The 27,096-nt window shown below is 50.4% G+C and overlaps 9 protein-coding genes across 9 annotated transcripts; 2 read left to right on the top strand and 7 right to left on the bottom strand.

Moving 5' to 3' along the window:
* Nucleotides 1-1,985: 1,985 nt before the first annotated feature.
* BO87DRAFT_312348 (uncharacterized protein) lies at nt 1,986-6,448 on the bottom strand (the record flags this gene model as incomplete). The annotated part of the gene is made up of 5 exons (XM_025619574.1): nt 1,986-2,228; nt 2,354-2,793; nt 3,576-3,591; nt 3,934-4,209; nt 4,292-6,448. 5 exons carry the CDS (start codon nt 6,446-6,448, stop codon nt 1,986-1,988), a joined length of 3,132 nt encoding a protein of 1,043 aa, XP_025478020.1.
* Nucleotides 6,449-7,725: 1,277 nt separating this feature from the next.
* Nucleotides 7,726-11,613, top strand: BO87DRAFT_408023 (uncharacterized protein). The gene is made up of 3 exons (XM_025626116.1): nt 7,726-9,289; nt 9,319-9,322; nt 9,708-11,613. Exons 1-3 carry the CDS (start codon nt 7,965-7,967, stop codon nt 11,334-11,336), a joined length of 2,958 nt encoding a protein of 985 aa, XP_025478019.1. The 5' UTR covers nt 7,726-7,964; the 3' UTR covers nt 11,337-11,613.
* A 111-nt stretch (nt 11,614-11,724) lies between these two features.
* On the bottom strand, nt 11,725-14,560 carry BO87DRAFT_417232 (VPS9 domain-containing protein). The gene is made up of 2 exons (XM_025626800.1): nt 13,934-14,560; nt 11,725-13,873 (listed from the first exon to the last, which is right to left on the bottom strand). The coding sequence occupies exons 1-2, from the start codon at nt 14,278-14,280 to the stop codon at nt 12,016-12,018; spliced, it is 2,205 nt and encodes a 734-aa protein (XP_025478018.1). The 5' UTR covers nt 14,281-14,560; the 3' UTR covers nt 11,725-12,015.
* A 303-nt stretch (nt 14,561-14,863) lies between these two features.
* Nucleotides 14,864-16,868, bottom strand: fgaCat (catalase easC). The gene is made up of 3 exons (XM_025621630.1): nt 16,592-16,868; nt 16,463-16,515; nt 14,864-16,405 (listed from the first exon to the last, which is right to left on the bottom strand). The coding sequence occupies exons 1-3, from the start codon at nt 16,611-16,613 to the stop codon at nt 14,975-14,977; spliced, it is 1,506 nt and encodes a 501-aa protein (XP_025478017.1). The 5' UTR covers nt 16,614-16,868; the 3' UTR covers nt 14,864-14,974.
* Nucleotides 16,869-18,437: 1,569 nt separating this feature from the next.
* On the bottom strand, nt 18,438-19,058 carry BO87DRAFT_460433 (uncharacterized protein). Its single transcript, XM_025629013.1, has 2 exons — nt 18,951-19,058; nt 18,438-18,859 (listed from the first exon to the last, which is right to left on the bottom strand). The coding sequence occupies exon 2, from the start codon at nt 18,796-18,798 to the stop codon at nt 18,505-18,507; it is 294 nt and encodes a 97-aa protein (XP_025478016.1). The 5' UTR covers nt 18,799-18,859; nt 18,951-19,058; the 3' UTR covers nt 18,438-18,504.
* A 916-nt stretch (nt 19,059-19,974) lies between these two features.
* BO87DRAFT_378037 (uncharacterized protein) lies at nt 19,975-20,528 on the top strand. The gene has a single exon (XM_025623712.1). It carries the CDS (start codon nt 20,116-20,118, stop codon nt 20,347-20,349), a length of 234 nt encoding a protein of 77 aa, XP_025478015.1. The 5' UTR covers nt 19,975-20,115; the 3' UTR covers nt 20,350-20,528.
* Nucleotides 20,529-21,815: 1,287 nt separating this feature from the next.
* Nucleotides 21,816-22,285, bottom strand: BO87DRAFT_312557 (class I SAM-dependent methyltransferase; the record flags this gene model as incomplete). The annotated part of the gene is made up of 2 exons (XM_025619582.1): nt 21,816-21,937; nt 22,018-22,285. Coding segments are annotated over 2 exons (390 nt in total), but the record flags the coding sequence as incomplete, so codon positions are not given.
* A 307-nt stretch (nt 22,286-22,592) lies between these two features.
* On the bottom strand, nt 22,593-24,549 carry BO87DRAFT_362376 (acyl-CoA desaturase). The gene is made up of 2 exons (XM_025621629.1): nt 24,241-24,549; nt 22,593-24,145 (listed from the first exon to the last, which is right to left on the bottom strand). Exons 1-2 carry the CDS (start codon nt 24,506-24,508, stop codon nt 23,049-23,051), a joined length of 1,365 nt encoding a protein of 454 aa, XP_025478013.1. The 5' UTR covers nt 24,509-24,549; the 3' UTR covers nt 22,593-23,048.
* A 451-nt stretch (nt 24,550-25,000) lies between these two features.
* On the bottom strand, nt 25,001-25,287 carry BO87DRAFT_427532 (uncharacterized protein; the record flags this gene model as incomplete). The annotated part of the gene is made up of 2 exons (XM_025627409.1): nt 25,001-25,174; nt 25,222-25,287. 2 exons carry the CDS (start codon nt 25,285-25,287, stop codon nt 25,001-25,003), a joined length of 240 nt encoding a protein of 79 aa, XP_025478012.1.
* Between the last annotated feature and the right edge of the window lie 1,809 nt (nt 25,288-27,096).

The following is a 27,096-nucleotide window of genomic DNA, read 5'->3' as shown; positions in this document are numbered from 1 at the left end:
TGTAATAGCAGACAGCTCCACCACAAGTAACCCTCGGGATTTCCGCTGAATAATTTCTGGACCTAGACTATAGTACGCACGCACAACTTATCGATCAGAGAACGTTTTCGAACGGGGTCTGTAATGGGGCACGGCGGATATCAGATCACGCGGAAAGGCCTCAGAATGCGATTGCTTCCACTCGATGATTGCTGCTAGGGGAGCAGATATAGATTCTGCAGATCATCACATTGATGTTATTCTTCCCGTAATCCCCGTTCTTACTCTTCCAGTGGTCGAGAGTCATGGCAGCGCAACGAGAAACGCAAGAGCCACCAGAAGAATACGAGTACGTGCTATGATCCGGGCCGCAGGCCGGAAGTCAACCAAGTACCCAGCTGGATTGGGCCGCTAGTTAATTCTGTTTCCGGTGAAGCTATGCTGCAAATGGGGCGAGTAAGGGCAAGGGAAAGAGTTCCGTGTTGCTAGTACGGTGGCCACCAGTAGAAGTGCCGAGCCACGATCCGTCCAGCGTTGTTCCATCACCATATCATTGTCGTCTGAGTGGAGCCGGCGCGCATACCTTCCCAACGCAGGATACTAGACGTTTTTCCTCGAGCCCACTTATGATGTTACCCTAGCATAGATAGTGTACGTGGGTACAAACTAGCAAGGGCCACAGCAAAAGCACTTTGTCTTCGGGGGGGACGGAAAAGCCGTGATGCACATCAGCCGTTGGATCCTCACGCTGGCCTATCAATGCGTCGAATTAGCTGAGAAGTGCATTAGGGGAGGGGAAGGTTTCATCCGTCGGAGGCCCCCGTCGTGACGTGCCATCGGAGGTGATGTATTCGTGTCGAGGGTAGAAACTGTGGACCAGAGGGCTCATTCAGAGTTACTGGACCTGTTTAAGCTCCGCTTTACTGAGTCGTTCAGGCCAGAGGGCTAACTCTGCAAAACATCCAGATATGAACAGTAGCAGCCATGCCAAGTAATCATCCCTGTGAAACAAGAAACTGAGTCTCTGAAACTAGCATCAGTAGTAGGCACTGGAACCTGAGGGAGGAGAAGGGGAAGGGATCGGAAAGTGGGGAGAGAGCAACCAGGCGGAGACCAGGCATGGCATGACCTTCCTTAGAGTAAGGATTTAATCTCTTCTGGGGCGTCAACCAGACGATCTTCAACTTGTTGGGCCAATCTTGATGATGACCAGACAGGAGAACTCTGGTTTTAGTGCATTGGAGCTGCCGGTGTGTTTTCTTGCTGGGTCCAAGCGCATGCTTTGTGTGTGTGTGCAGCCTGAGGCCCTTGTCTGTCCCTTCTGCCCGAGTTGTCTTGGGAAATCAATTAATTCCTGCCCATTTGAGCTGCCTCTTTCAGTAAGGAAAGTACGAACGTGCTCCTTCCTTGAGCCTTGGTGCACTAGCAGGGAGCCATGCCGGCCCAGCAGAAGTACGTACTGACTACGTGACTGTCCAGGGAGAAACCACGCTAAACAACCCTAGCAAATTGCTGTGACCATGCTTTCAACCGGTTTAGACTGGGATTTTACCAGCCAGCAGTCACTTGGCAAGAGGGGAAAGTAGATTCTGAAGTCCGGTCCATGTGGGAGCCACTTGATCTCGTATCTGCGCGTCCAATACGTACTACAACTCTCTAGTATCCGGTGACTAGTATAGTGCCATTATATTAAAGAAGAGACGGCGTCGGATGTTCTAGCCATTCATCGTGAGTCTCTCCATCCAATGTGGTTCCCAGAGAGGGTTAAACTCCGTCCCAACACCATATGAGGAATGTCAAACGCCCTCGTATGAAGAGCGCGCGTCCATCGCTGAAGTAGCGTTTAATAGTCGACTTATTAACCCAGCGCACATTATACATGCCTCTCAGTCCATTTCGTAGTAGTATATGGTATCTTAGACCCCAATAGTTAGTAACAATCATCACTCATGGCCAAAAAACACCGATCCACCAGCCACACCCCTCTCACGTAAGAGCAATAAAATCTACCGGCTCTCCTTGACCTCCTGGATCGTAAGCTTCACCCCCTCAATCACCACTCCCCACTCAACCTCATGCACCTTCTGCTCAAACTTATGCAGATCCTCATCCTCCCCCTTCACAAACGGAATTTCTCTGACCAGAATGGGCTGCCCCATATCCACCTCCGAAATGACTCTATGGATCATAACACCCGTCTTATCGATTTTCCCTTCCAACCAAGCAGCATGCGCACGCTCAATAGCGTTCTATTCCAACCCAACCATCCCAGAATTACGTCAGCATGATTTCTTCTTCCCACGTATAATTTTTAAAGGGCACAAGATAAGGGGGGAACGAATGAAGAAGAGACAAATAAAATGAATAAACATACCGCCCCATTAAACGCCCCGGGCAGAGCCGGGTGCAGATTAATGATATTAATCTTAGCTTCCTCCAACGGCTCCAAGAACCTCGGCGACAGAACATGCATGAATCCCAAACAAGCCACCATTTCCGGCTTGTCAGCCAGTACCAATCGGGCCAATTCGGCGTCGTACTCTTCCCGCGCCGCCTGAATGCCCTCTGGTGTAGCAGGGTGCTGTTTCTTGTACTTCACCAGGTTGTGGTATTGCGTGGGGATGTTGGCCTGTCGAGCCCGCTCGAGACCATACGCATTCTGGCGGTTGGAGATGACGCGCACGATCTGCGTCGAGAGTTGTCCTTGCTGTGTCTTGTCTATCACTGCTTGGAGGTTGGAGCCATTGCCGGATATGAGAACGGTAAGGCGCACGGGTATGTCCATATTGGCCATTTCTAATGATTTTGTCCTTTCTGTTTATTGGGAGAGGGAGACGTGGTTTTGGGAAAGGATCGAGGGACTAGGATCGGGGGTGTTTTGGTCTCGTAGCGGGGTAGGTCGGAAATTTTCTGGAGTGGGTTCTTTTCTTAGTTTTCCCTGGCTGTAGAGGATCAGCAACTTTCACTCAATTGATCCCACGGTGAGGGGTAAAATTCGCGCACCAGGCACGCGGCGAGTCTTAGCAATGGCGCGGAGTTTAGGCCTAAGAGAGTCGGACTTCAAGGCACAATCCAACTGCGTAATGAGCCAGTGGATGGCAGCCAGACGCGGGGTGGTGAACTGCGGTGGGCTGAGTCAGCCGAGGGGGCGGAGATGCGGGACTTTCGCCGGGGTTGGGCTCCGCTCCGCCACTCCCAAGTCAGTGTGTCTTGTTGGCCCAAGCTTATGGCTGGTCTCTACTCAAGAGTACAACGACGGATAGCTTTCCAATCTCAAAATAACAGGCTGTATGCAACTAATATGTACCAAGTCAACTGCTATTGCCGTGGCTGCCCTGGCTAGAAACCCCTGCTACCAATGCGTAATCGCCCAAGAGCCGTAGCTCAACCAGAGAGGGGAATAATACAAAAGGGAAGAGACCAGTAAACGAGAACTCAAACACTGAAGTTATGTCACAGGGGCCAAATATCATGCACTCAAGAAGGTCCCGTATTTATGGCAGACTGCGGCGGGCCACAAAAATGCAAACTCTCTGACATGCCTCACGCGTCAGCTGCCACACTTCCTTGAGAACCCATCTCCCACGGCCCATGACCAGGAAAGACCACTTGCTTAATAGAACAAGGAAAGTGTTCGCCGTGCCTGCCATCCGTGAAGTGGAAAATAAACCAGTAAAAGACGTTCGTTAGGGTATGAGATAAGACGCTTCATGCTAAGCTTCAAATAAGTCAAGTTTATGTGGAAAGATGATGAATCGAAAGAGAATGACCAACGCAGCGCATGTCCTCCTACTTACGCTGCTGCTGCGCTAGGTGCATCAGGCGTGGGTTGATTATTCGACGTCTCGGCTACACCTTGGCCTCGGCAAAGTGGGCATGAATTACGGCCCGTGGTCAACCACTGGTAGAAAGTCAGTCAGTCTTTGACCCCTCCGAGGAAAGAAATGGACGAACCTGATCAATGCAATCCCGGTGGAAAAGGTGTTTGCATTTGGTCAGTTGCCGAAGCTCCTCTGCCGCCTCGTAGTCACTGAGACAGATCAAGCACCGCTCGCCTTCGGGAAGTTGGATGGCGCCAGCGCCTTCCAGACCTTCTGCAACCAGCGAGCCGGCATACTCCACAAGGCGGAACAGTCCACCGGCCGTAGAGAGATCCTCCTGGGTCGCAACAGGTGGCTTGACAGGCCCAAGCAGAGACGAGAGCAAGATCATGTCTTCGTACGTTGGATTCTACTCACGCGTTAGCCACAAAACGCACAGACCAGGGAAGAAAGAGGTTGAGCGAAAAAGGGTTAGAGTTGAGATATCTTACATCAGTAAACAGACTTGGCGTTGCAAAAGCAGGGTGATTCTCTGAAAGATTGGTCCCGACAACGTAGATCAGCCAGCTTCTTCCCGTGGGTGGTGTAGCATTGTCGGGTTCTACGACGCCGTTACGCCGGACAGCACCAGACCCTAAGTCACGATGGCGTGCATATTCTGAGTCACTTCGACGTCGCTGGCGCGTATTCAGCGGAATACCGTCTTCAGCGGGCTCAACCGTGGGTTGCATCGGTCGGTTGGTGTCAATTGGAGGCAGGGTACCTGGTGACATGGCCGAAGCAGTCGAAGGTCTCCGACTAGGAGTGGACGCGCTGGATGACACGGCGGATAATCCCGGTTCAGCTGGCGTCGAAGGAGGAGGATGGGGACCTGGAGGGCTTTCCGAAAGCACCGAAGGGGCTGCAGACAGTGAGCCAAATGGGGCCCGGGTGCCCGCGTCAGACAGCCGCCGCAGTGGGGTCGGTCCTCCTTGTGAAGAAATATCACTGCCCGTGGGAAGCCCCGTAGGATGCTGCTCGCCCTGGAGCCGGATAGGTGGAAGCCTTGGCCGCCCATCTGGACGTGGCGGAAATCCAGAGCCGTTCTCGTGATTGCGTGCTAAGTTCCCAGGCGTTAGGAACGGCAGGCGGAGCAAGGCATCCAGTCCAGTTCCTGGATTACCCGGCTGATCGCCGCTAGGCCCGTTCCCAGAGGGGACTGATCGTACACCAACCACTACGAGAGTAACAGTACGTCCTTCAGGTCCATCAGTAGGGTTGTCCACATCCATTCCGCCGCCGTTGTTATCGGTGTTCTCAGCGTTTGCCGTTGGACGATTCAATGGACCGCCGGGTCGAGTACCATCTGAATTGGCAAAGCGAAAGACTCTCAGGAAGTTAACCGGGGTCGGAGGACCGTTGTCGCCTGCCGCACTCTCTCCTTCGTTGGGGGCCGTCTGGGTGGACGTGGCGTGCTGTAAGCTCTGTATGAAATTATCCAACGAACCATCAAGGCCATCATTACCCAGAGCCTGAATGTTGGGCATAACTGGACCAGCTGTGCCAGAGAGCTGAGCGGCAATGGCGGCAGCGGCCAGTTGAAGGACACGCGACAAAGGAGTCTGTTCCTCTCGACGCATGGCTCGAGACGGTCTTGCTCGCAGCAATCCCGGGAGTTGCCGTAAGCCAGGTGGGCCTTGTGTAGACTGCGATGACATAGGCGAGGTAGGACGGGTACTGCCTACAGCAGGTTCTACCGAATCAAGCTCATGGGGCTCATCAAAGTCCATCTGGCTATCCATTGACCTTGAATAAGGAAGAAACCCGTCGGCGTCCTCACTAGAAATTGGGTCCAGGGGTGGTTGTGGGATCGGTCCTGATTCTTGGGCGGATGCGTTCGGGAAAGATTGGCCGAACATGTGGCCAATTGGTCCTGACAGTGAGTTTCGGACACGATGCAGCCGAGCACTGCGGCGCCATGAGCTTCGCGTAGGTTCTGGAGTGATCTCTGTGGTAGGGTCGAGGAATGAGCCGGAACGAGCGGGATCTGACAAGAGAGTTGGATCATTGCGGGGGATGAAGTACGGCCCACGTAAGGAGCGTCGCCTAGAGACGCTTCTCGAGCTGAGGGAATTGAACGGGCTAAAACGCGCGCTGCTATGCGTGGCTTCCGATCTTGGAATCGTCCTTGACACGATACCGTGGCGATGGGCGTGACCTTCTGCTGGTGTTTCTTCTTCGCTGCTTAGCAATCCACGGATCACCGAATTAGGAAGGATCCTAGAACCCAATCGCGACATGGTTGACTGTCTTCTGGCAGCCATTCGGGCAAATATATCCGATCGATATTCCCGCTGGCCTGGCTCATATTGCGGGTCGTTCTCCTCTTGTATTGTTCTCATATGTCGTTGTTCATCACCTGAAAGGTTGGGATGCCATATCTCGGCAGAAGGATCCGGATGAGCGGGGGCTCCTGAAGTTGTTGGAGTGTTGTCATGGTCTGTCTCTGTTCCCGACCGGGGCTGGTAGTCCCCAGTCTGCTCCGTGTTGTAGCTGTTATTCATTGCTTCATCCCTATTTCTGCGGACACGGATCGCGTGGAAAGTAGGAAAGTGTTCTGGAGGGGTACTGTGACGACGATTTCGTTGTGTAGAGGAAGACTGTCCCATAGTAACAATAACGCAAGGACGTGGCGATGGGAGTCTATAAGCCGCCTATTGCCATCGAAAGGTGGATGACTAAAGGTGCAACCAGCATTAGTAAGATGGCAGACACAGCAGTGACTCACTTCAGGCACGGTCCGATGGGCAGAAGTGAAGGCAGGGAAATTGCGACTAAGAACAGATGGTGAAGTGGTGGCCGATAAGACAGCTCTTGCAGGCAATACACTCAGACAACGCCACTAAGAAGGGTCCCGACTCCTGAGGACCCTGGAATTGGCCCTGATAGTTTCAGGCAGAACGTACCATTGGGCAGTCTTCAGTGAAATGACATAAATTCAATTCTTGTGCGAAATTATTGTTCTCGATTTGCAATTCAAGGTCCAGATGTGTTACTGCAGGCGGGCGTTGGGAAGTGAACGTGCCTGATCGCACCGTGTGGTAGGCCGTTCGGAGTCCAGGCGGCTGCGAACGAGCGTTGGGCAAAAGGCGGAAACTGGGAGGTCGGCAGAGTGAAGAGAAGCAATTTCCCCGGCTAAGAAGATCCTAAAAGGCGTAGAAAACTAACTGAAGGCCAGCCAGCAGGTGCCGATTCCTTTTAAAGGGAGCCACAAAGGGAAGGACGTGTGGTGGGATTAAACGCCGTACGACATTCGGGGGGAGCGACCCCACGACTTAACCGGAGGCTACTGTAGTTGTTGCAGCTAAGAGACGGGTAAGTATGGGAGGTGTTGGCGAGACAGTTGTCCAGCAGTGAACATGAATGCCAGGGTGAAAGAGAGATCAAGAAGTGCGAGAAGCCCTGGGGGCCTCTGAGAGATGATGGAGCACGAAGGGAGCGCCCCGAGGATGAGGAGGATGATGATGATGGAGAGGAGATGATGAATGATAACAGTTGGTTTCGGTTTGGCTGCTGGTCGGGCGGTTTTGGTTTTGGTTTCGGCTTGGCTTCGTTTTGCTTACTTGACCTACAGTCCCGTCCCATCTCGGCCTAGTCCCTTCACGGGAGGTCTTACATAGTAGCTTCTGATTGGTCTTAATCTTTAAGGCGATCTTGCCCGTGACTCCAACTGTCCCTGAAACGGTTTAGTGGCCCGGCGGTTTCGGCGGTTTCGCCCTCCTGGATCCGATCTAGTGTTATCTACTAATGGACTAGCGCCCAACGTGTTCAAGGCGGCATGATTTGTGGCATTGCTGATTGGACAAGAAGTCTGAAATCAGATTGCCTCAGGTGTCTTTCTGCATCTGCTCCCATTTTTGGACTTCTCTGAACATGTACTGCGGACCTTCTTTACTTCCGATTCTATCCATTCTTTTCGATCGATGATCGTCGGTGATACAGATTAGTGATGGAGTATTTGTGGACGTCATTCCTATAAACAAGACATTGAATACGCTCAAGCCACTCGTCCCCATCACTTTTCATGCGGTGATCCTTGCTGTCAAGGCCCACGGGACCTCCCCGTACCTCAATAGTCCTCCTCTTCTGGAACAGGCCGTCGGCATTATTATCATCCGTGTCTCTATGGCATCTGTTCCTGCAGCAGCGGTCTTTTCTTTGCCTCTTGCCCCATGGCAACAACCTGCCACTGTGCGCGTAGCTCAGTACGAGCCTAGGAAGCGCAAGAAGGATTTCTCCGACTGGGGGGACGATGATGACGATGTTGATGGCGACACAACAGATGCGGCATCAGAGGCAGCTCCTGGTCCATCACTCACCCTCTCCCCGGATGAAGCCCATCAATATCGCATTGCTGGCCTTGCCTTCGACCAAGAATTACCTGGGGGCAATTTTCCACATGCTCCGGTTAAAGATCAACCGACCCGTCGGCAGACACGAAACCAAGTCTTAAAAGAGTTGACTTCGTTGCCATCTCCAATCTATCCTCCTCAGTCTGCAGCCCATCAAGGGAATCTACGTCTTCAGCATCTGGCCGTGCTATCTTCCATTTTGCACCGTTGCCTCCTGCAGAAAGACTTCGTTCGAGCGGGCAGGGCGTGGGGGTTAATCCTCCGTGAAGAAATTGGGGGCATCCCAATTGACGTCCGCACTGAAGGGAGATGGGGCATTGGTGCAGAAATCTTGCTCCGACGTGACTGCCAGGTCTCGGACATGTCTCCTGATAATGCACAGGAACGTGATGCAGAGCCGTCTGAGGCACCGCCTTCCAAACTCTTATTCACAAGGCAGGGTTTTGAAAAGGCCAAGCAGTATTACGAAACCCTCATCATTCAGCACCCATACCGAAAAGCGGCACCTGATGCTATAAGCTCACTACACTTTTATCCTGCCATGTTTGGACTTTGGGTGTATGTCACCCAAGAGGAGAGCAATGTTTCTCGACAGATAATCTGGGACGCCCATGGTGCGTCCCCTGACGATTCGGAAGAAGAAGATTCTGCGCTCGATATGCAACACCATGACGGCACCCGACAGAAGACGCATGCGCTGATTGCCAGTGTTAGGAAGAGTGAGCTGGAACAGGCTCAGAAGATTGCAGCCAGGATGGATGAGATTCTCGGATCTCCCCCATACTCCGACTCTCCTGAGTTACTGGAGCTCCGCGGAATGATCTCTCTCTGGATTGCTGATCTATTTGTCTCCTCACTGCCATATGGGCGAGCAGAGGGAGATATGGTCGATTATGATTCCGATGAGACCGGTTCATCATCTGCTGAAGATCTTCAAGACTCGCTTCAAGAGCGGCGAGAGCGCCGGCTTGCAGTCGAGAGGAAGGAATACGAGGTACAGAAGTCGCAGGATTATTTTGCGAAGGCCAAACAGCGTGGCAAAGGGGTCACCTCTACGTTTGGAGACCTGCATATAGATGATGATGATGCTTCATTTGGGTATGCGGATTAACGAGACATGATTAAAGATATGTATGGATGTATTTAACCAACACAAAAATAAATAAATGTAAAATCAGATAATGATATTTACAAAGTATTTATCCTTTATAAACTTCCCTCTCATCTCTCAGCACATTTGTAAGAAGCTGGATAAAACTGGCAGTATTGATGCCCATCGGTCACACGTGACCTCGTGTGGATGCCTCGCGCGTGCCTGAAGAATCAACGCGTTAGCCATTTTCGACCTCCTCTCAGCGCCATCGATTCAATATCCTCACCACCATGACCGGACCCACACATTCTAGATAACAATTGTAAATTGCAAGTCAATCACAATCATTTCGGCATATCGATCAGCCCCTTCCCCACTTGCTCTTTGTTGAATACTACCCTTCCATCTCCTCACCCCGCTCAGACTCGGGTAACCATGGGAGTGGGCGATTATGTGCATTCAAAAGAGGCTGGCCAGCCTCGACCACGCACAACTGAAGCCTCAAACCAGTCACGGCAGGCTCTAGCCGCACAAGCAAGGGTTGACGTCCCTCCAACAAATCTGGTGGCGCCAGTGCCCCTGCCAATCAACAAATCAATTCCCCTGGAGCATTATTCAACACCGGCATTTAGCGAGCAGATGCCTCAGGCGCCCGCGGAAAATGGCGTGCATAGAGACATGTTTGACACCGATGTGGAAGGCATCGACGACTCGACTATTGCTGCGACAAGTGTCATGGGTGCAGAGGATGCTCCACTTCAATTCCAATTACGACCCGCCACAGTTCCTCAATATCAGGAGGCAGCGCCAGTAGCGGATGAGAGGCCACTGCATCCGTCTCGATTGCCACGCCGTGCTTACGATGGCAAGTGGTACGAGAATCTTGGAGACAGCGCTATGAAAACAGCTGGTTTTGACTCAGAAGATGCCGATGATGCAAGTCAATTGACCTCCATGGCCGGAGACGATGAACGATCTGATACAACTGAGGACGGGAACTACGCCCGCAGATACAGATCCTCCACCGAGGAACCATTAAGCAAACGACTACAGAGCTTTTGGGCCGCCAGCAGGAGATCTTATCAGAATCCAGAACCACAAGCATACCCCGAACCATCAAAGACTGCTGCTCCTCCTCCTCTGCGGCAATCCACATCCGACGCCAGATTATCAAAACAGGCTCTACCCAACAGGAAAGTCACACTGCCACGCAGTATGACAGCAACTCCACGGACACGATTCAGTCCACCCAAGCCATCTCTCCTAGAACAACTGGACATAACCCCAACTCGTCGAACCTCAGGACCTCGACCCCAACCCGGCAAAGAACCAGGAATCACCAGCACTACCAACCACCACCAGCACCATCAGCGCCACAACTCCGACGACAACCACCTCTTCAACACCAGCCGCGACAGCCTACCACCCCTAACCACCTTCGACATGACCAACATCGACGACCTAGACGTCGACGACGATGACCACGACCCAATCAACGACCCCTTCGCCCGCCGCAACTCCGTCCAACGCATCGTCTCAGACGACCCCGACTTCCAACCCACCAAGAGCACCATCACCATCGGCACCAGCACCAAAAACAAAAAACGAAACCTCGAATCCGACTACCCACCCGAAATCCTGCGCCAAAAGTCCTTCAAGGACCTCCAATCCGAACCTTTCGACCACACCCCAACCGCACCCGCCAAATCCACCCCGACCACCACACCAGCCCCCAACCCAGGCCCCAACGCCACCTCGGACGAGAAAATAGATTTCTTACTAAACTCCGAAGACAAAGACCGCCGCGACTTCTTCTCCACGCTCACGATGAACGAATGGGAGGATTACGGGGATCTCCTCATCGACCAATTCAGCGATGCGCTCTCTAAAATGAAAGATCTCCGCCATGCAAGACGGAAAACAGCGGCGTTGTTTGAGGCGGAAGTTGCGAGGAGGAATGAGGTTGTTGAGGAGCAGTCGGCTGATTTGACGAGGAAGTTGGAGGAGATGAGGAGTGGAGGGGCGGAGGTGTTGAGGGGTAGGACGCCTTGATTTTATATGATTTGATATAGGTGTGATGTGTTGACTTGCATATATTTAATGGCCTTCTTCGACGAGGGATGTACTCGCCTGTCTTGATCCTTCTTCTATCTATTTTTTATCGGGGTTGTGGTATGTGCTTGCATGGGCTGGAAGATGCACTTTACCAATAATGTTATAATGGATTGCATTTATTGTTATATGCTTCGGACTGTATTTGTTTGTTGTTGTTTCTCGGGATATTCAAGGTTTTTATGATAGAGCTTACATGAGGATGACCACCTTTCTTACTAGTATACCATGTTTCAATTACTGCTTTGTTATGTATGGTCTTTGCTGAACAATCCTTATATTTCCCATCATCAATTAGCAATATCATTATACCCCACAACTATACTCCCCAAAATCATAGATTGAAAATAAAACCTGCATTTGATTAAACACTAGCACTGCTAGCTACGCCTTTGACCCAAATGGCTGCAAATGCAAGACTGACTGAACCTGGACACTTGGAAAACACTGAACACCAGCAGTGGTCTACAATCTCAATGATATAACACACATAAACACGGAACGCGGAATCGCCATGGAGAAAAAAGAGGATACAACGAAGAGGGAGATAGTATGAACAAACATGTGGGAATCATATGCTTTAGGAAAAGAAATCGGAGAGGAAAGTATTCAGTCAAGTTCAGTGGTTCTGTTTTGATAGCGCTGCTGCAAGGCGCTTGTAGTCATCCAGCAAAACAGATACATCGGCGATGGTAAGCTCGTTGGCATTTTGCATCTGGAGGAAACGTTGAATAGGTGGGTCCACCCGCTCTACACGGGATGGAGCGCTGGGCACGCTCGATGAGGAAGTCTCGCGGGAGAGGATAGAGGCTCTGATTCTCTCGGTGGGAGTGTTGGGCGATGGCATCGATCCAGGAGTGTCAGGAGTTCCAGGGGCACCACGTCCGAAGTTGCGGATCATACCGGGGATGTGGTTGAGGGGGTTGAGGGTGTTTCCAAAGTTCCGCACCGATTCAAGCGGTGTAGGCGGCTGCGTAGTTGCGCTTGCTGGGGAAGCCTGGGGCTCTTCCTTCTGCGGGCCTTGAGAGACAGTTGCTTTTCTGGAGCTTCCCTGAGTCCGAACACTCTCGACACTCCGGTCACGTGGTGTTCGCTGACCGCTGACCAGCCCTAGGAATGTATCCTCCGCCTTCGAACCGATGCGCCTTAATTGCGGGCGATCAACGGGACGAGATTCTCTTCCGGCATTCTCGTCCTGGTTCAGGCTAGGTTCCGTAGATATAGGGTTGGTGACCAGACGTCGAGCATCTGCCAAGGTCTTGGGCAGTACCGGATTCCCATCTTTGACAGGGAACTGATTGGACTGCAACTCTTTGAGGCGGCCAAACAGGAAGTTGAAGCTGCTGTCTAAGGATGCTCCAATGTTCTTGAGCCCCTGGTCGGCAGTGTTACGAACAGCATCGTTCGCAGCGCCGAGCACCTTGGCAGGGGGCTGGAAGAGGTTGTTCAGCCGCCGTTGTTGGGTGCTTGCCGATGACTGAGGTCTGGGCAAGCTATCGGACGCTTCTTGTCCAACTGGCTTGGAGAGTTCAGGTGAGGCTGTCACTGGTGTAACCGACGATACTGCTGCTTCCTTGGTGGCAGTAGGAGACGGGAGAGAGTCGACCTTTCCGGCCGCAGTTGAATCATCGTTGGATGCCTTGGTCTGGCCTTCAAAGGCCTCCTCGCCGCGCAATTCAGACAGATCTACATTTTCAAGAAAGCTAATGGCCGCTTCCAGGTTAGTCAAGCAATATGCGGTTTCGCCGTCTATCTTATTGGACGACCTAAACCGCTGAATGAATTGTAGGTTGCTTATAACGTTGATCCCCTCAGGGGGGCAAGTGATCAAGGAATAGATCAGGGTAGGTAAGATCTCGTCAGCAGAAGAGGATGATGGCAGGAGCTTAGTCAAGGCATCAACTATGGCCTTGTGCGCGGCGGCAAGTTGTTGAAGTTTGCCCAAAGGATACTTGTCATCATTCATCTTTGCCAAGCAGTCTCGCGCAGCAGAAAGACATTCATCCGCTTCTTTTTGCTTGTCTTCATCGATAGCACTCAGGTCGATCTCGACACCGAGATCCTTCAGATTAATGCCAACTACAGAGAGAGCCGCTGTCTTTGAACGCAGTTTCTCGTCTCTGATTTCATCCAATGTACTTTTATGTCTCCATAGCTTGTCGTAGATAGTCTCACACGCTCTCCGTTCCACGGCTTCTTCCAAGGCAACACGCTTGGTTGCAAGATGCTTTCGCGCGATCCTCCTTTCAGTGACTTCTGATGCTGTCAACATCTGGCGGCCATCTGAACCTGTATTACTAGACTTGCCCTGCGCGGCACGGTACGGAGAAGGGTCACGGTTTATCCGGGAAGCAAGAGTAGAGATATGAGTAGCTATGTGTGATTCGGCTCGGACGTAGAATTCTTGGAACCGGCTCGATACTTTCTCGATTGTGGGAGGAGAGGAGTGTACCTTGGCAGTGAGAGAGTGGACAAATCTGCCAGTAATAACGTCAGCATCACATCAACGTGTAGGGAGAGTAGAGGCCCGACTGTACCTGTCTGTCATACTTGCGAGCTCTATTGGTAGTTCCTCCGTGTGACCCAAGCTACCTCGAGAGAGCACCGAGGTCTCCTCACTCTGCTGCGCATCGTCGCCGTAGCCTAAGTCGGCAGAGCCTGATTTCTCGAACAGGTCAGGGCTGCTATTCCGGTCCTCCTCGGCCGTGGACAAGGGTAACGGGAGTGCCTCGGCGTCTACCGACTCTGGTATTGCCACGGACTGAACAGTCTTGGCTCTGGAACGAACGAAAAGGCTCGTCTCGGGAGTGTCCATCCTTGGGAACGAGCGGGCCGTGTGTAGGCGCGGCTTTGCAGCGCCATCGTCGGCAGAATTGGCAGACATGGTTATATTAGAAAGAGTGACAACGGGGTATCAGTCCGACAAGCGTTGGGCTTTCAGCTGCTCATAAGATCGGCTCATACGAATGCAGCAGTTGGGGCCGGTGCGTATAGATGACACCTGGAACTTTAATCTGGCAACCCCAACCGAACGGACGGGTCAGGGGGAGAGGGTAAGAACTAGATCTGGGTGGGATTAGTTGTCCAAACCACACATCATGAGCAAACTGCCTCGCAGGCCAGGTATCAAAAGACGTCAGACCTCCAAGAAGAGGGGAGGAAAGTCAACAATCAATAGTGGCTCATGATTGCGCGGCGGAGTAAGCGTCGGCGAAACCCAAAAGCGGCGGACGTCACGCGCCAATCACGTGTGGCAGTCACGCTTTCTCCGCAATCGGGATTCCCGATGCGGCCTTGTCACGATAAGTGATCTTCGCCTAGCTTGGAGTCTGTTTTGGATGCATTCCTACCGAGTGAAGATGCGAAGGAGTTCGAGTTCAGTTCAAAGAGAAAAGGTATCAGTTACGCAACTATCTTACTATTCGTTTACATTTGTGGCTATGTCAAACAAGCATGACTAAATGAAGCATCAATTGAGTAAATAGGTATCATAACTATCTAGCATTCATCATTCTATGATGACTATGCACGTGGACTAAGAACAAGGCTAAATAAGAACAAGGGTAAGATACTATATTTTACAGACGGGAAGACTTGGAGTGGTCAGCCTTGGCCTCGGTAGCCTTCTCGATGCGGGCACCCAGATCGGGGTTCACACGATGGAACATGCCGTAGGTGGCCTTGCGAACACGCTCGTGGGCGGCGCACAAGTGAGAGGAAACGTTGTGGACAAAGTTGTCCTGCTGGCCGGGCTGGCGACCCAAGACCTGCCAAAGGCCGTTGGCCTGCACGTAGTCCTCATCGGTGACGGGCAGCTGCTCAACAACGACGGAACCGGCCCACTTCTCGTGCTCCTGACTGGCCTTCACGGGCTGGTAGTTGTAAGGACGGAAGGTGGAGGGATAGTTGGGGTTGGCTCCGTAGTTGCCGTGCACGTTCATGTAACCATCACGGTGCCAGGGGCTGAACGAGCGGAGCGGGCAGTTGACGGGGATCTGCTCGTAGTTGCCGCTCAGACGGTGGCGCTGGGTGTCAGGGTAGGAGAAGAGGCGGGACTGCAAGACAGGGTCGGCAGAGGGCTCCACACCCGGGACCATGTGCGAGGGGGAGAAGGCGGCCTGCTCAACCTCGGCGAAGTAGTTCTCGGGGTTCTTGTTCAGAGTGAGCTTGCCAAAGCGGCGCAGAGGAACCTCACTCTGAGGCCAGACCTTAGTCAGGTCAAAGACGCTCCAGCGGAACTTCTCGGCCTGCTCGGGGCTCAGGACCTGGACGTAGCAAGTCCATGAGGGGTTCTCGCCACGCGAGATAGCGTCGAACAGGTCCTGGGTGTGCCAGTCGGGGTTTTCAGCCGCCAGGCGAGTGGCCTCCTCGTTGTTGAAGGTCTTGTTGCCCTGGTCGGTCTTCAGGTGGATCTGGACATAGTTGAAGGTGCCGTCGGGCTTGATCCACTTGTAAGTGTGGCCGGAGTAGCCGTTCATGTGGCGGTAAGAGTAAGGCGTGCCACGGTCACTGAAGAGGTGCATGACCTGGTGAACGGCTTCTTCGTGGGTGGAAAGGTAGTCCCAGAACATGGTGGCATCCTTGAGGTTGGTCTGGGGGTTGCGCTTCTGGGTGTGAATGAAGATGGGGAACTTGGCGGGATCACGGAGGAAGAAGACAGGGGTGTTGTTGAAGACCCAGTCCCAATTGCCCTCTTCAGTATAGAACTTGATAGCGAAGCCACGGGGATCACGCGCGCTGTCCGCAGAGCCCTTCTCACCACCAACGGTTGAGAAGCGAGTGAACAGCTTGGTCTTCTTGCCAATGCCCTTGAGCATGTCGATGACGGTGATGTCGCTGATGTCATCGGTGACCTCGAACTCACCAAAGGCGCCAGCACCCTTGGCGTGGACAACACGCTCTGGGATTCTCTCTCTGTCGAAGTGTGCGAGGAGGTCGATCAGGTGGAAGTCCTGAAGCAGAAGGGGTCCGTTGCGGCCAACGCGCTGGGCAGCCTGGGGGTCCATAACCTGAGATGTGTCAGTATGTTATCCGTAAGTGGACCATATGATGTCGGCGCAGCATACTGGGCAGCCATTGGAGGTAGTGTAGATGGGCTTCTCATTGTAGCGGTAGGTCTCTAAAAGACGGAGCAGCAAAGTTAGTTTTCAGTTCACATTTCAGGTCAGATGAAAGCTAGGGTAGTATAGACGTACTGGGTTGGTCGTCCTTGCCCATGGTGACGGTTTGTAATAAGAGTTGATTGAAAGTGTTGCAAGAGTGATAAATTGAAGATAGCTGAATGCGGGGTTTTAGTAGATTGGAGAGCTAGCAGTGGTTCGTTGATGGGGACAAGGAGGTCCTTGGGAGGAATGCGGGGAGTAAAAAAAGCCGCGGAGCGAGATCCCAATGAAGGAAGAAGTAATTGCAAGAACTGAAGCAGCAGCGGCAAGGGAAGAAAGAGATTATAAGGAAAAGAGCAGACGATCCATTGAAATATTTGAAGGCGGGTGGCTCGTCGCCGAGGGAGGCAGATGGGGAACCCCGTGCAGCAACAGCCAATGATGAGGCCGGGGAAGGTCAACACGGTGGTTCCACAGAATCGCCTGCCTCGATCAGTCCCGCTGCCCGTCCGATTTCCCGCCGGTTCAGGTACTATGACTTATGCCATTGACCTGATCAATTGATAGTTGAGCTCACCTATAGAACCCTATATTGGCCTGAAGCTATCCCAATGCTTCTGGGCAGCAATGAAAGAAACTCAAAGATTCATTTGCACATTAACCTTTCTCGGAAGTACGAAACAAACAAAATCACCCAAAAGGAGCTTTCCGATACGCTAATTTACCCCGCACAGTTGCAGCCAATTCCGCCAGGGGTGTCCACCAATCAGCACCATCTCGATGTCAGAATGTCGACCAAGTTTAGATTTCCCCACGTTATTTCCACTGAAGGAGATTGACTCCTCTTAACTATGTTGAGGATGATGTGGAGGATGAGGATGTTCTAGATAGTTCACTAATATAAGTGGTGTGGTGTGGACGGAGATCCCTAACACGTAACCACCTAAACGAGCACTGAAACGGCCCGAGGTGGGCATGCAAAGCTCCCGGGAGTCTACAAAATGCGCTAACAATCGAGGTTAGTTTATCCGCTAGTGACTTAGTTAGCTGTTGTGGTCTGATAAAGTGATAATCAATCTTAGTCAATGGACCTGGCCAGAAGTTCTCTGCTTTTCTGCAGCCCGCCAGCCCTGCAGGCACTAATACTCAGTACTACGGGTTGGCCGTCTGGACCTTCCGCGATCCCCATCGTAGAAATCCTATCCGGGCGTATTTCTTGCCTCATTGGGAAAGTGGATGTCTTTGCTGATTCTCTACAAGAGGAAGGCAATCCTGTTTGACCTTCCTAATCAGGTGATGTGATACTTCGAGCTGTTGTTCGTTCGCTGTTACCTAAAATAGTAATTAAATGAGATCTTCATGATAAAGATAGCTAGTTGGATGAACGGTATATGATCAAGGGGAGTAAAGCGATGATGTTTCGAACGCGATAAAGATAACCCCCACATTCTTTGGAACACAAGTTTCCCTGTATAATTCTCTCTGCTCAGGACCTTTCCATTCGCTACTGTGCGATATTCATGAATACAATTGGCCGAGGTAACCATTTGTCTGTCTCCAGCACCAATTGCGGCTATGATTGTCGGCTTGTCAAGTCAATATGATGATCACCCGATTCCTTGACATTATTGCGAAAGTTGTTTCTCTACCGACAGCTACGTCAGATTCAACGGGGAGTTCCCCGCGGAAAGCTCCGCCCTCCGAAGCGGAGCGAGATTCTCCTAGTGGAATAGGAACCCGAGCAGCAGATGCCTCGGAACACCCGCCCGCTCGGTTCCGATCGCGTTCATGCGAGTTTCTACGGAGTAGTTTACGCTTCATGCTTTTGAGTTTTACTCATCCTCAGAAAGTCAATTTGTCCTGCAAACACGCAATTCATATAGATACAGTCAAATCAGTCATTAAGCCATACCCATTTGAGCGAGAAAACAATTAACATCCGTCAAGCCCATTACATAGCAGATTCATCAAGTCATGTCATATCCAACCGGACCTCGCCGTCACCTTTACTTCCGATCAGCATCCGCACCGGATCTGTCGCCATTGATGCTGCTAAGGATGTCTCCAGTCGACTGTCCGACGCCCCGGGTTGTGTTGCCCAGGCCTTCAGTGGCACCCCCAACAGTCTTTCCAAGACCCTGAGTCGCACCGCCGGCAGTCTGACCGAGTCCTCCCACAGTGTTTCCCACAGTGTCTCCGAGTCCTCCTACAGTGCTTCCGACAGTGTCTCCGAGTCCGCCCACGGTCTTTCCTAGGGTATCGCCGACGCCTCCAAGGAGGTTCGCTATGTACTTACGCATTAGCAACAGGTGTGAAATGGTATCGAGGTATTATGGGATTTGGTACCCAGGGGTGCGAGAACTTCATAACGCGACCGACTAGTTAAGTCAAGGCACAAACAAGGGAGAATATAACATAGGAACAGTAGGTGCGAGGGTCGATGGTCACTTACGGTTGTTGTTGTTATCGTTGCCAGAAGACATGACGTCGATATCGCGGCAGCAAAGCTACTTCAGTGAGGAAGTTCTTGGAGGAAAGAAAATTATATTTTGAATGGAAAGTATGATTTTTAACCAGACTGACGATGCAGTATAGATCAAAGTAATCGCTAAATGTTGTGATAACTGTTCTTTTTATATATCAGGGTACATAGGCACATGTGTCCAATATCCAAAGTCGCCACGGGACGCTCCATCCCCCTATGATATCATCGTGTTCTGAAACCAAGATGGTACCACAACCCGCAGCCAATGGATTCGGGAAATCGAAGATCTGATGGCATCGCCTGATGACGCTCGTCCGCAAAATGATGAAATAAGGCCCTGGCCGTTATGACAGTGGCGCGACGACCCCTACCTGCGATACTGGTTGTGGTGCTTATTGGTCCCCACAGACATCCGCATACGTAGGGAATATGCGAGTAAATATGGTACTATAGCAGCACGAGACCATATCTTTCTAACCAGATATAGGGTTTAGGCAGCGATGAGAATCATCTTCCTAGCCAACCTGTATTGTTGAACACATTTGCGCAACAACTATCAACCAAGCGGATTGACTTGGGCAGTTGCAGTATTGGGGCTCATCCCTTCACTCTGGTCCACTAGTCCAAGCCGGTCGGGATGGCTAGTACTAATTACCAGTGACTACCAGTAGAGAAGGCCCGTCAGCTCGTCGATAGGAACGGGCTTCGGTTCTGATACAATCAGCCTGAATTCACATTGCACAACATAGCCGTCAACCACTTGTAACTCACGGACGAACAGAAAAATGCCCCCAATATCAACTTGAATCAAATAACACCTTTGTATCCTCGCTCATAATGGATCCCCCCTATCCATCACCCACCCCAACTTTAACAACACCCTCCAAAGCTTGTTCCGACTTAGGACATGGGAACCTAAAAAAAATTATCTTCCAATCGACCAGGGGGGCTGTCAGGGTATTAGCAGATGCACGTGATCGAAGGTCTCCAAGTTACCCAGCCTATGGTCAACGAGCATGTTTTTGGGCACCCTCATTCTCTTCACCTGGATGATCGCTTTTTGACCACCTTGACCCAACCGTGTCCTTCAATATTCACATCAATCCTGTGTCTTATTCCTTCTTTCCACCACATGAACTATAACCAGCCAGAATTTTTTTACGCTCCAGAAAACTCCAATGTCTTCCTTGTGACATTGCTCACTTACGCCTCCTTCGAGGCCTTACGTGAAGCGATCAACGTACATATGGTGCTCGCTCGTTGGGTGGGTATGGCCGGCTCAAGCTGGTTTTCCTCCTTAGTTACCATGTTGATCCTTTGGTGTGTCATCTTCCCGAGGATCCCACCCAAAACTACGATGGCTTGAGAACACAGACAAGACCTAAGAGCGTCCTCCAGTCTATGCATGCCTATATCATCTGCTTATGTTGACCTAATCGCTTCGGAGTTCGTACGGTCTCAGGCTAATAAGTGCATAGGTGCTGAGGAGGGGCATGTCTGGGGTAGTAGGTCAATTGAGCGGGTATGGCCTTTTTTCCATCCGGCGGTTCATTAAATGCCAAAAAAAAAAGAAAGAAAAAGAGAGAAAAGAAAAAGAAAAAGAAATTGGTGAATTGTAGCTAAAACGGTGTCCGATCCTCCACAATTGACAATGCGTTGTTCACCAAAATGAGGCCCATAATTACACTTTCCTTCACCAGCCTAAGAAAGACAGAACCTCAATTCTACAATCCCATGGGACTCCCATCTTAGCCCCATGGAACCGGACTGGACACCTCACTCCCATCTCTTGGCACTCCCGTGGGACCATATGGTGGGAGTTAGGCAAGGCCTGATCTGGCCTATAGCCCAGTTGGCATTTGTTGTTCTAATACGGCCAAAGCCGGTTTCGGAGCCATTGATCCCTCTGATTTTGGACATAGACTACCTTATTTCTATCGGTGACCCTACTGCTGGTCTACTAGATTAAACTCCCGGTGTACTTCACTTAAAGTTTCAACTATTTTTGGACGTACTCAATCATCATTCAGATAGTTCATGACGGTGATGACAGATCTGATGCTCACTCAGCCAATCAATCAATCAAAGTTCCATTAACCTGTTGCAATCTAACTAGTAGACTATGATCATACAGGCGTTTTCTCTAGCGGAAACAAGAATCTATAACCGGACGGCTAGGGCTAGGTACTAGCCATCACCCTTTCGAAACAGCTTAGCCACGGAGCGGTGTGTAGTAAGTAAGACAAATGTAAAGGCATACAAAGCGGTATAATATCATTTTCGGCACAGGTATTAAAATCAAATTGAGGTGTAAGATGGCTACCGTGCCCATTAAGGATCAATAGCCGAAATCGCCCTCGTACACGCGAATTGGTGTATAGAATGAAGATCTTTTGGAGCCAGCGCAGGGCCGATTTCATTGGTAGTCCAGCCATTATATGGTACTTCGTTTCGGCAATCCCTAGGGAGATTTGATCTAAACCAACCAGCGATATAAACCTCGCCCTTAAGTATAATACAGGGCGGCAGCGAATAGCAGTCAGCGCATATGGTTTCGATCGTAGTAACCCATTCGCGATTACCGGGCTGGAGGATTGATGCCCATCATAGATTTATGGTGTCGGATCCAAGTTACGCGATATGCACTAATACTAGAATAAGACAATGAGACCGTTGCATGGTATTATTTGGGATGTGTTGCTCTAAAAAAGGGCTTCGAAAGGAATGTGATCATTCGTGGAATATTCATGAATAATATGAATATGAATAAGGCCTGTTGAGACAAAGTGGTTGTGTTAAGTTCTTAGTTAACTATAAGAGTGGGAACACCATCTAATTTAAGCATCTAGTCCCATCAGAAGCCTTGACCAGCGCGATGTGGGAGAGGGGGGGGTCTTCGGCGGTGTTGAAGGCCGAGGCATCGCATTCGTCCCATTGGAGGTAGCCGCCAGGTTCTACCATATATATTCTTGTTAGTATTACGGTGGGGCGGAAGGGGGCGGCATGTAGACATGGATGTATATGGTGGACGTACTCAGTAACTCGACCACATTCCGAACCACAACAGGATAATCTTCCTCTTTCAATGCCACGACTAACAATCGCAGGTGCACAAGATCGTACCGTCCACGTTGGTCCTCGTGAAACCGGCCACGCATGTCATGTACCGAGAAAAAAGTTTCATGGGAGGGGTTGACGTCCTTCGTGAACGGGTATTGCGCGGGCGAGATGTCGAAGCCGTGGAGGTAGAGGCGGTTGGAGGGGGTGGGGTGGAGGGCGTCTGTTACGGAGGTGAGCCAGATCCTATTTCTCTCACCTTGTTAGACCTCGTCTTTCTTGCCTTTTTTATAACGTTCAGGGTTTGTGGTTCTCCAGCGTATAGTTGGGGATAGGCGTACCCCGTGCCGGTAGCGACAGCTCGCCATGGTGCATGATAATAAGTACGTAGGGAATGATAAGCGTAGAGTCCACCAACAGACACACAGTTGACAACAAGAAAGAGATGTTGAGAAAAGAGATGAATTAAGACAAGGGAAGATGCGATCTCAAATACCATCACATCCGCTGCCGCCGTCCCTCTCCCAAGAGTCCGGAAACCCCCCCTCACACGCCCTCTCTAGTAACCTCACTAGTCCCCTCTCCGATACAAGCAGAGACATGCATCCCTCGCAGAACGGCGAATTCCCTGGCGCGATTCACTTCAGCTTGACAATCCCGCGAGTGGTGGTGGATCATCAGCCTATTTGGGAACCGTGATACCATGTCCTACTCTTACAGACCCGTCTGAAACTGCATTCCATGTCCTGTTGTAGAGAGACTAGTTATCAAACCCCAGTTGCGGTAGCAAGTCAGGGACTTTGCCAGTATAGGCTGCTTATGACAAAAAGAGCCCATCCACAAGAGCAATTAGTATGAATAATTATATTAGATCTCCGAGCTTAGGGTTCGAAAAACAGTTCGCTCCAAAACACATCTTGGATCCTGCTCTTCGCGTGTGCAAGCCCGTTGGTTCCAATACGTCCTACCTATCTATCCTTTCAAGATGATATCAACAAGGAATAATCATCACGAGTGGCCAGCGATGGATTTCGGTTGATTTTGGACATGTACCGGAGTTTCCTTGGCTAACATATCAATGCTGTTGTTCTGTTTCTTGAAGATCTCCACTTCACATCCACCTCGAAGGATGGCCACTCGTAAAGTTGCCAGTATATTATTTGCGGCGTTTGAATGGAGGTAGACGGCACCATTGAACAAGGTGGTAGCATCCTTCCCTAGTGCCATGCGCATCATCGACTCGCCTCCAGGGTGTTCATGAATAAACTTCGACACATCGTGAACGACTCCACCGATTAGTATTAAAACGTGACCCTGCGTAACCTTATCATGATACTCATCCCACTCCATAACAGGTAGCTTACTGAGTGGCGGCCCCCAGTCAAGGGATTCTCTTTCAACATTCAGTTTCTTGAAGACTTGCTGTAGCCGGCTCTTACCAATCTCATTTTGCCGGAAACGTTTCAAATCGTAGGCTAGTCCCAGTTGTTCGCAGAGCCTGATAGCCCACTTGGTAATATCAGGCTGATACCATTCAATCCCATTGCGGTAGTCGGAGGGAAACTCATGGTGGAAATTGTGATACCCCTCTCCCATCGTGATGAGAGCAGTGATGAGATGATCCCGGGATGAGCGGCGGTCATCGTAGGGCTGTTCCCCAATCCAATGAGCCAATGAATTCACACAGAACGTCGCCTGGTTAACAAAAAAAGACCGAAGAATGCCTGCATAGAGGAAGCCTCCGTACCAGTCGTTCCAGCCCAGGCCAGCGACTAGGGTTGGGAACCCCCATCCCATGAAGAAAGCAGCAAGGAAGTAGTACCTATGCTGCAGCGCCACCACACAGTCATTCTGGAGATCGGATATATCCACCCTGTTGTTTTTCCGGGGCTGTTTCGTGATCACCCAGAGAATATGTGCATGCAGCAGACCCTTCTTGACATTATATGGGTCCTGATCTGTGTCAGTATATCGATGGTGGGCTCTATGTTCTCGAACCCAGAATTTGATAGAACCTTGCACCGCTCCTGCACCAAATGCTGCTAGCAGCCACTTGAGTGTTGGGGAGGCGGAGTAGGATCGATGGGCCCATAATCGGTGGTATCCTGAGAGTTATTCACGTATCAGTACTATATTATTGGTCTGAATGCTACATATACCCATACGTCGACTGCACTTGACCCGCTACTTGAGGACTCACCTGCGGTCACGGATATTGCAGTTGTAACGTAGTATATAATCGACAGTACCAGTGTTTTCCGATGCATAGGAACCCAGGGAACTTGTAGGAAGGCAATAAGAGGAATGGTTATCAGCATGGTAAAGTTGAACCAACGGACTTTATTACACCAGGACGAAAGGGTCGTTATAAAATCGTCTTGGTGTAATTGGCCTGCTGTTGGTATTTTCTCAGGCTGGGTGTCGTGTAACCCTTCTATCACCTTAGGATTCCTCTTTCTTTCACCCATTGTGACGGTATCTGGAGTTGGGGGAAATCTCTGGAAACAGGAAGCTAGAAGCAGTTCGCTGGACACATCCTGGTGGAAGACGCCCGTTGTTAAATATATCCACAGTTTGTGGGATGCTTAGGTCGAGGCATGCAGGCAACGTCATCTCTAAACTTAAATCTCGATATTTTCAAGGTTGTCTGGTTGTCCTCCCTGTTTTATTTATCGTTACTTTTTTTAATGGATACGTCCAACGACAATAGAGTGACCGATGTATATCCCATTATGCCTAACATCCGGGGAATGCGGATCCCCGGATGTATTGTGCAGAGACAAGTATACATTAGGTCAATATACGGCGAGTACTTACTCGACTGGCTAAGATGTGAGCCAAGCAGGTCTGGTTAGTCAAAGAGAAGGTATGGCCACATCTCATCGCTGCCTACGGAGAAAAGGATGCCATTTCTTGATACTATCGATGGCAGATCTTTTTTATTGCATCTGCATAATGCACTAATTGTGAAGATGGTCCCCTTCCTGGCAAATGAAATTGTGAGGTAGTTCCTGGTGTGACACCGTTACCAACGAGCAGCCGATGATCACCTGAACGACTGCCTCTGGATCGGAAGCTCTGTTACGGGCAAAACTGGTGTAAAACTCCGGCGATAGCACTTGAAAATCGAGAAACTGCACATCATCAGATGATTTGTTTCAAGCCGAAGGAGACCGCATACTTTCTGCGGGTCTGCGGCAAGGCCCCCTGCTATTCCTGTGGATCCATACCGCACCGTAATGGGCATAGTAGTACTTTCGACAAGGTGTCGTAGATATTGACGGAAACGACATTCTAACCCTTGTTCTATGTTAGTGGCCATTCAACCTATGCCCTCCTTTGGGGCTAGAGGCTGGGGCTGCATCAGAAGTCTTCTCCGTAACCGTAGTTTAATCGCTTCAAAAACAATGCGCGGGCCAATAAGGAAACCGACCCATCCCCATGAGAGAGCGATTCGATACTTCTCCCTTTAGCAGAGAGCAGACAGCTTGATCCCTGGCCCCTTGGAACGAATGCTCGCTACCATTTTAATCTTACCTTCGGGGGTCATCAATGAAATCCTGCTATTAAGGGGAGTTTCCCCGGATATGGTGGCCAGGTGATCTATTGTGGAAATGGAGTACTCTCCTTCCAGAGAGTTGAATGGGGAGACATAAAGCTCCTTGATGCATTTCGAGGGCACCATTGTTATTGCATCGCGCTCAATGGTTGATTTTTCTAATAGTTTTACGTGATATGCAAGACATTCTTGAAAGGTATTGTTCACTTCAAGTACAAGACCCGTCAATGTCCGTTCCGCAGAATACGTATACCAGTAGGTTGCAGGGTTGAATGAATACCCCAAAATTTTAGGAGCGGTAAGTAAATAGACATAAGAGAAGTCTACCATCCCGTTCCAGGCACAAAAACGTACTGCCCCTCGGCCTTCTTTTCACCTCTCCATCGGACAAATGTCCCTATCCAGAGGTACGAATAGGAGAATATATACATACTGGGAGAGAGACGAGTATGCCTCAGTGTGCATGGATAAAGAGAAGTGTCACACATTCTTTTTATGTGCCTCCAAGTTCATATCATTGCCGGACAAGGATAAATAGAATAGTGGTTTGATATCGCAGATGATGGGTCCGGATATAAATAAAATGTTCATAAGCTGATCCTTGCCAGATACAAAGCTGCTAATATGTCTTCATTATGTACAACTTCATAGTTCCTGTCAAGGCGGGTGAGAGTCCATAAGTTAAGCTGCTTCCGTAATATGTGTAATTCTTCCAACCATGACCCAAGGTTAATCGATTACCATTATGAAGCCCAATGAGGGGATAGGAAACGTTCAAGCAATCCTCACCGCCAGTTCCTTTACCGCTAGTTCCCTTCACAGAAAACGCAACAACCCGAGGCACTTACGGATTGGTCTCCTTGCGATGCTAGTTCAAGCACGAGCTTTGCAGACTTTCTGTCAGTTGACGTTCATCGCTCGAAGCAATCATGATGCCTATGGACTTACCACTAGATTTCGGATGGATGGAATGAAAGCTACTAGTCCTACAATTTCCCTTTTCCCAATTACCTAACCGCCTAGCCCTGATAAAGCGCGCTAGTAGATAGTTGATCTTTGTGCAACTTCGAGTGCGACTTGTCTCCAATAGTCCGTGTACTGTGTTACACAATCCTTAAGGAGCCTGCGTAATCTCTTTCATTTTACGTAACTAGCACCCTGACCAGCTCCGATGTAATTGATAAGAGGGTAACACAACATATGCAAGACGCTGCATCATTCAGACACGGGACCTCCGTCAATGAAATTGACCTACTACAATTGACCCCAGTACTTTTGTTAGTACAGTGAGAAGGTGCAGGGATCTGAATCCTTTGTTTTCTGCTGTTCATATGATTATCAATACCTCAGATGGCCATTCAGCGTTTGCATTCAAGGCTTCACCATGGCGATCTAAAGAAGGCGGTGCCGTATGGGAGATCTACCGCTTCAAGAATTCAAATCCCTGCAACTCTCCACCGTACTAACAACTCACCGGGGTCAACCAGAGTAGAAGAT

This window comes from Aspergillus neoniger, assembly GCF_003184625.1.
Source record: "Aspergillus neoniger CBS 115656 unplaced genomic scaffold BO87scaffold_23, whole genome shotgun sequence".
Classification (NCBI taxonomy): Eukaryota; Fungi; Ascomycota; class Eurotiomycetes; order Eurotiales; family Aspergillaceae; genus Aspergillus; species Aspergillus neoniger.
This window is presented reverse-complemented; position numbering and strand designations above follow the sequence as displayed.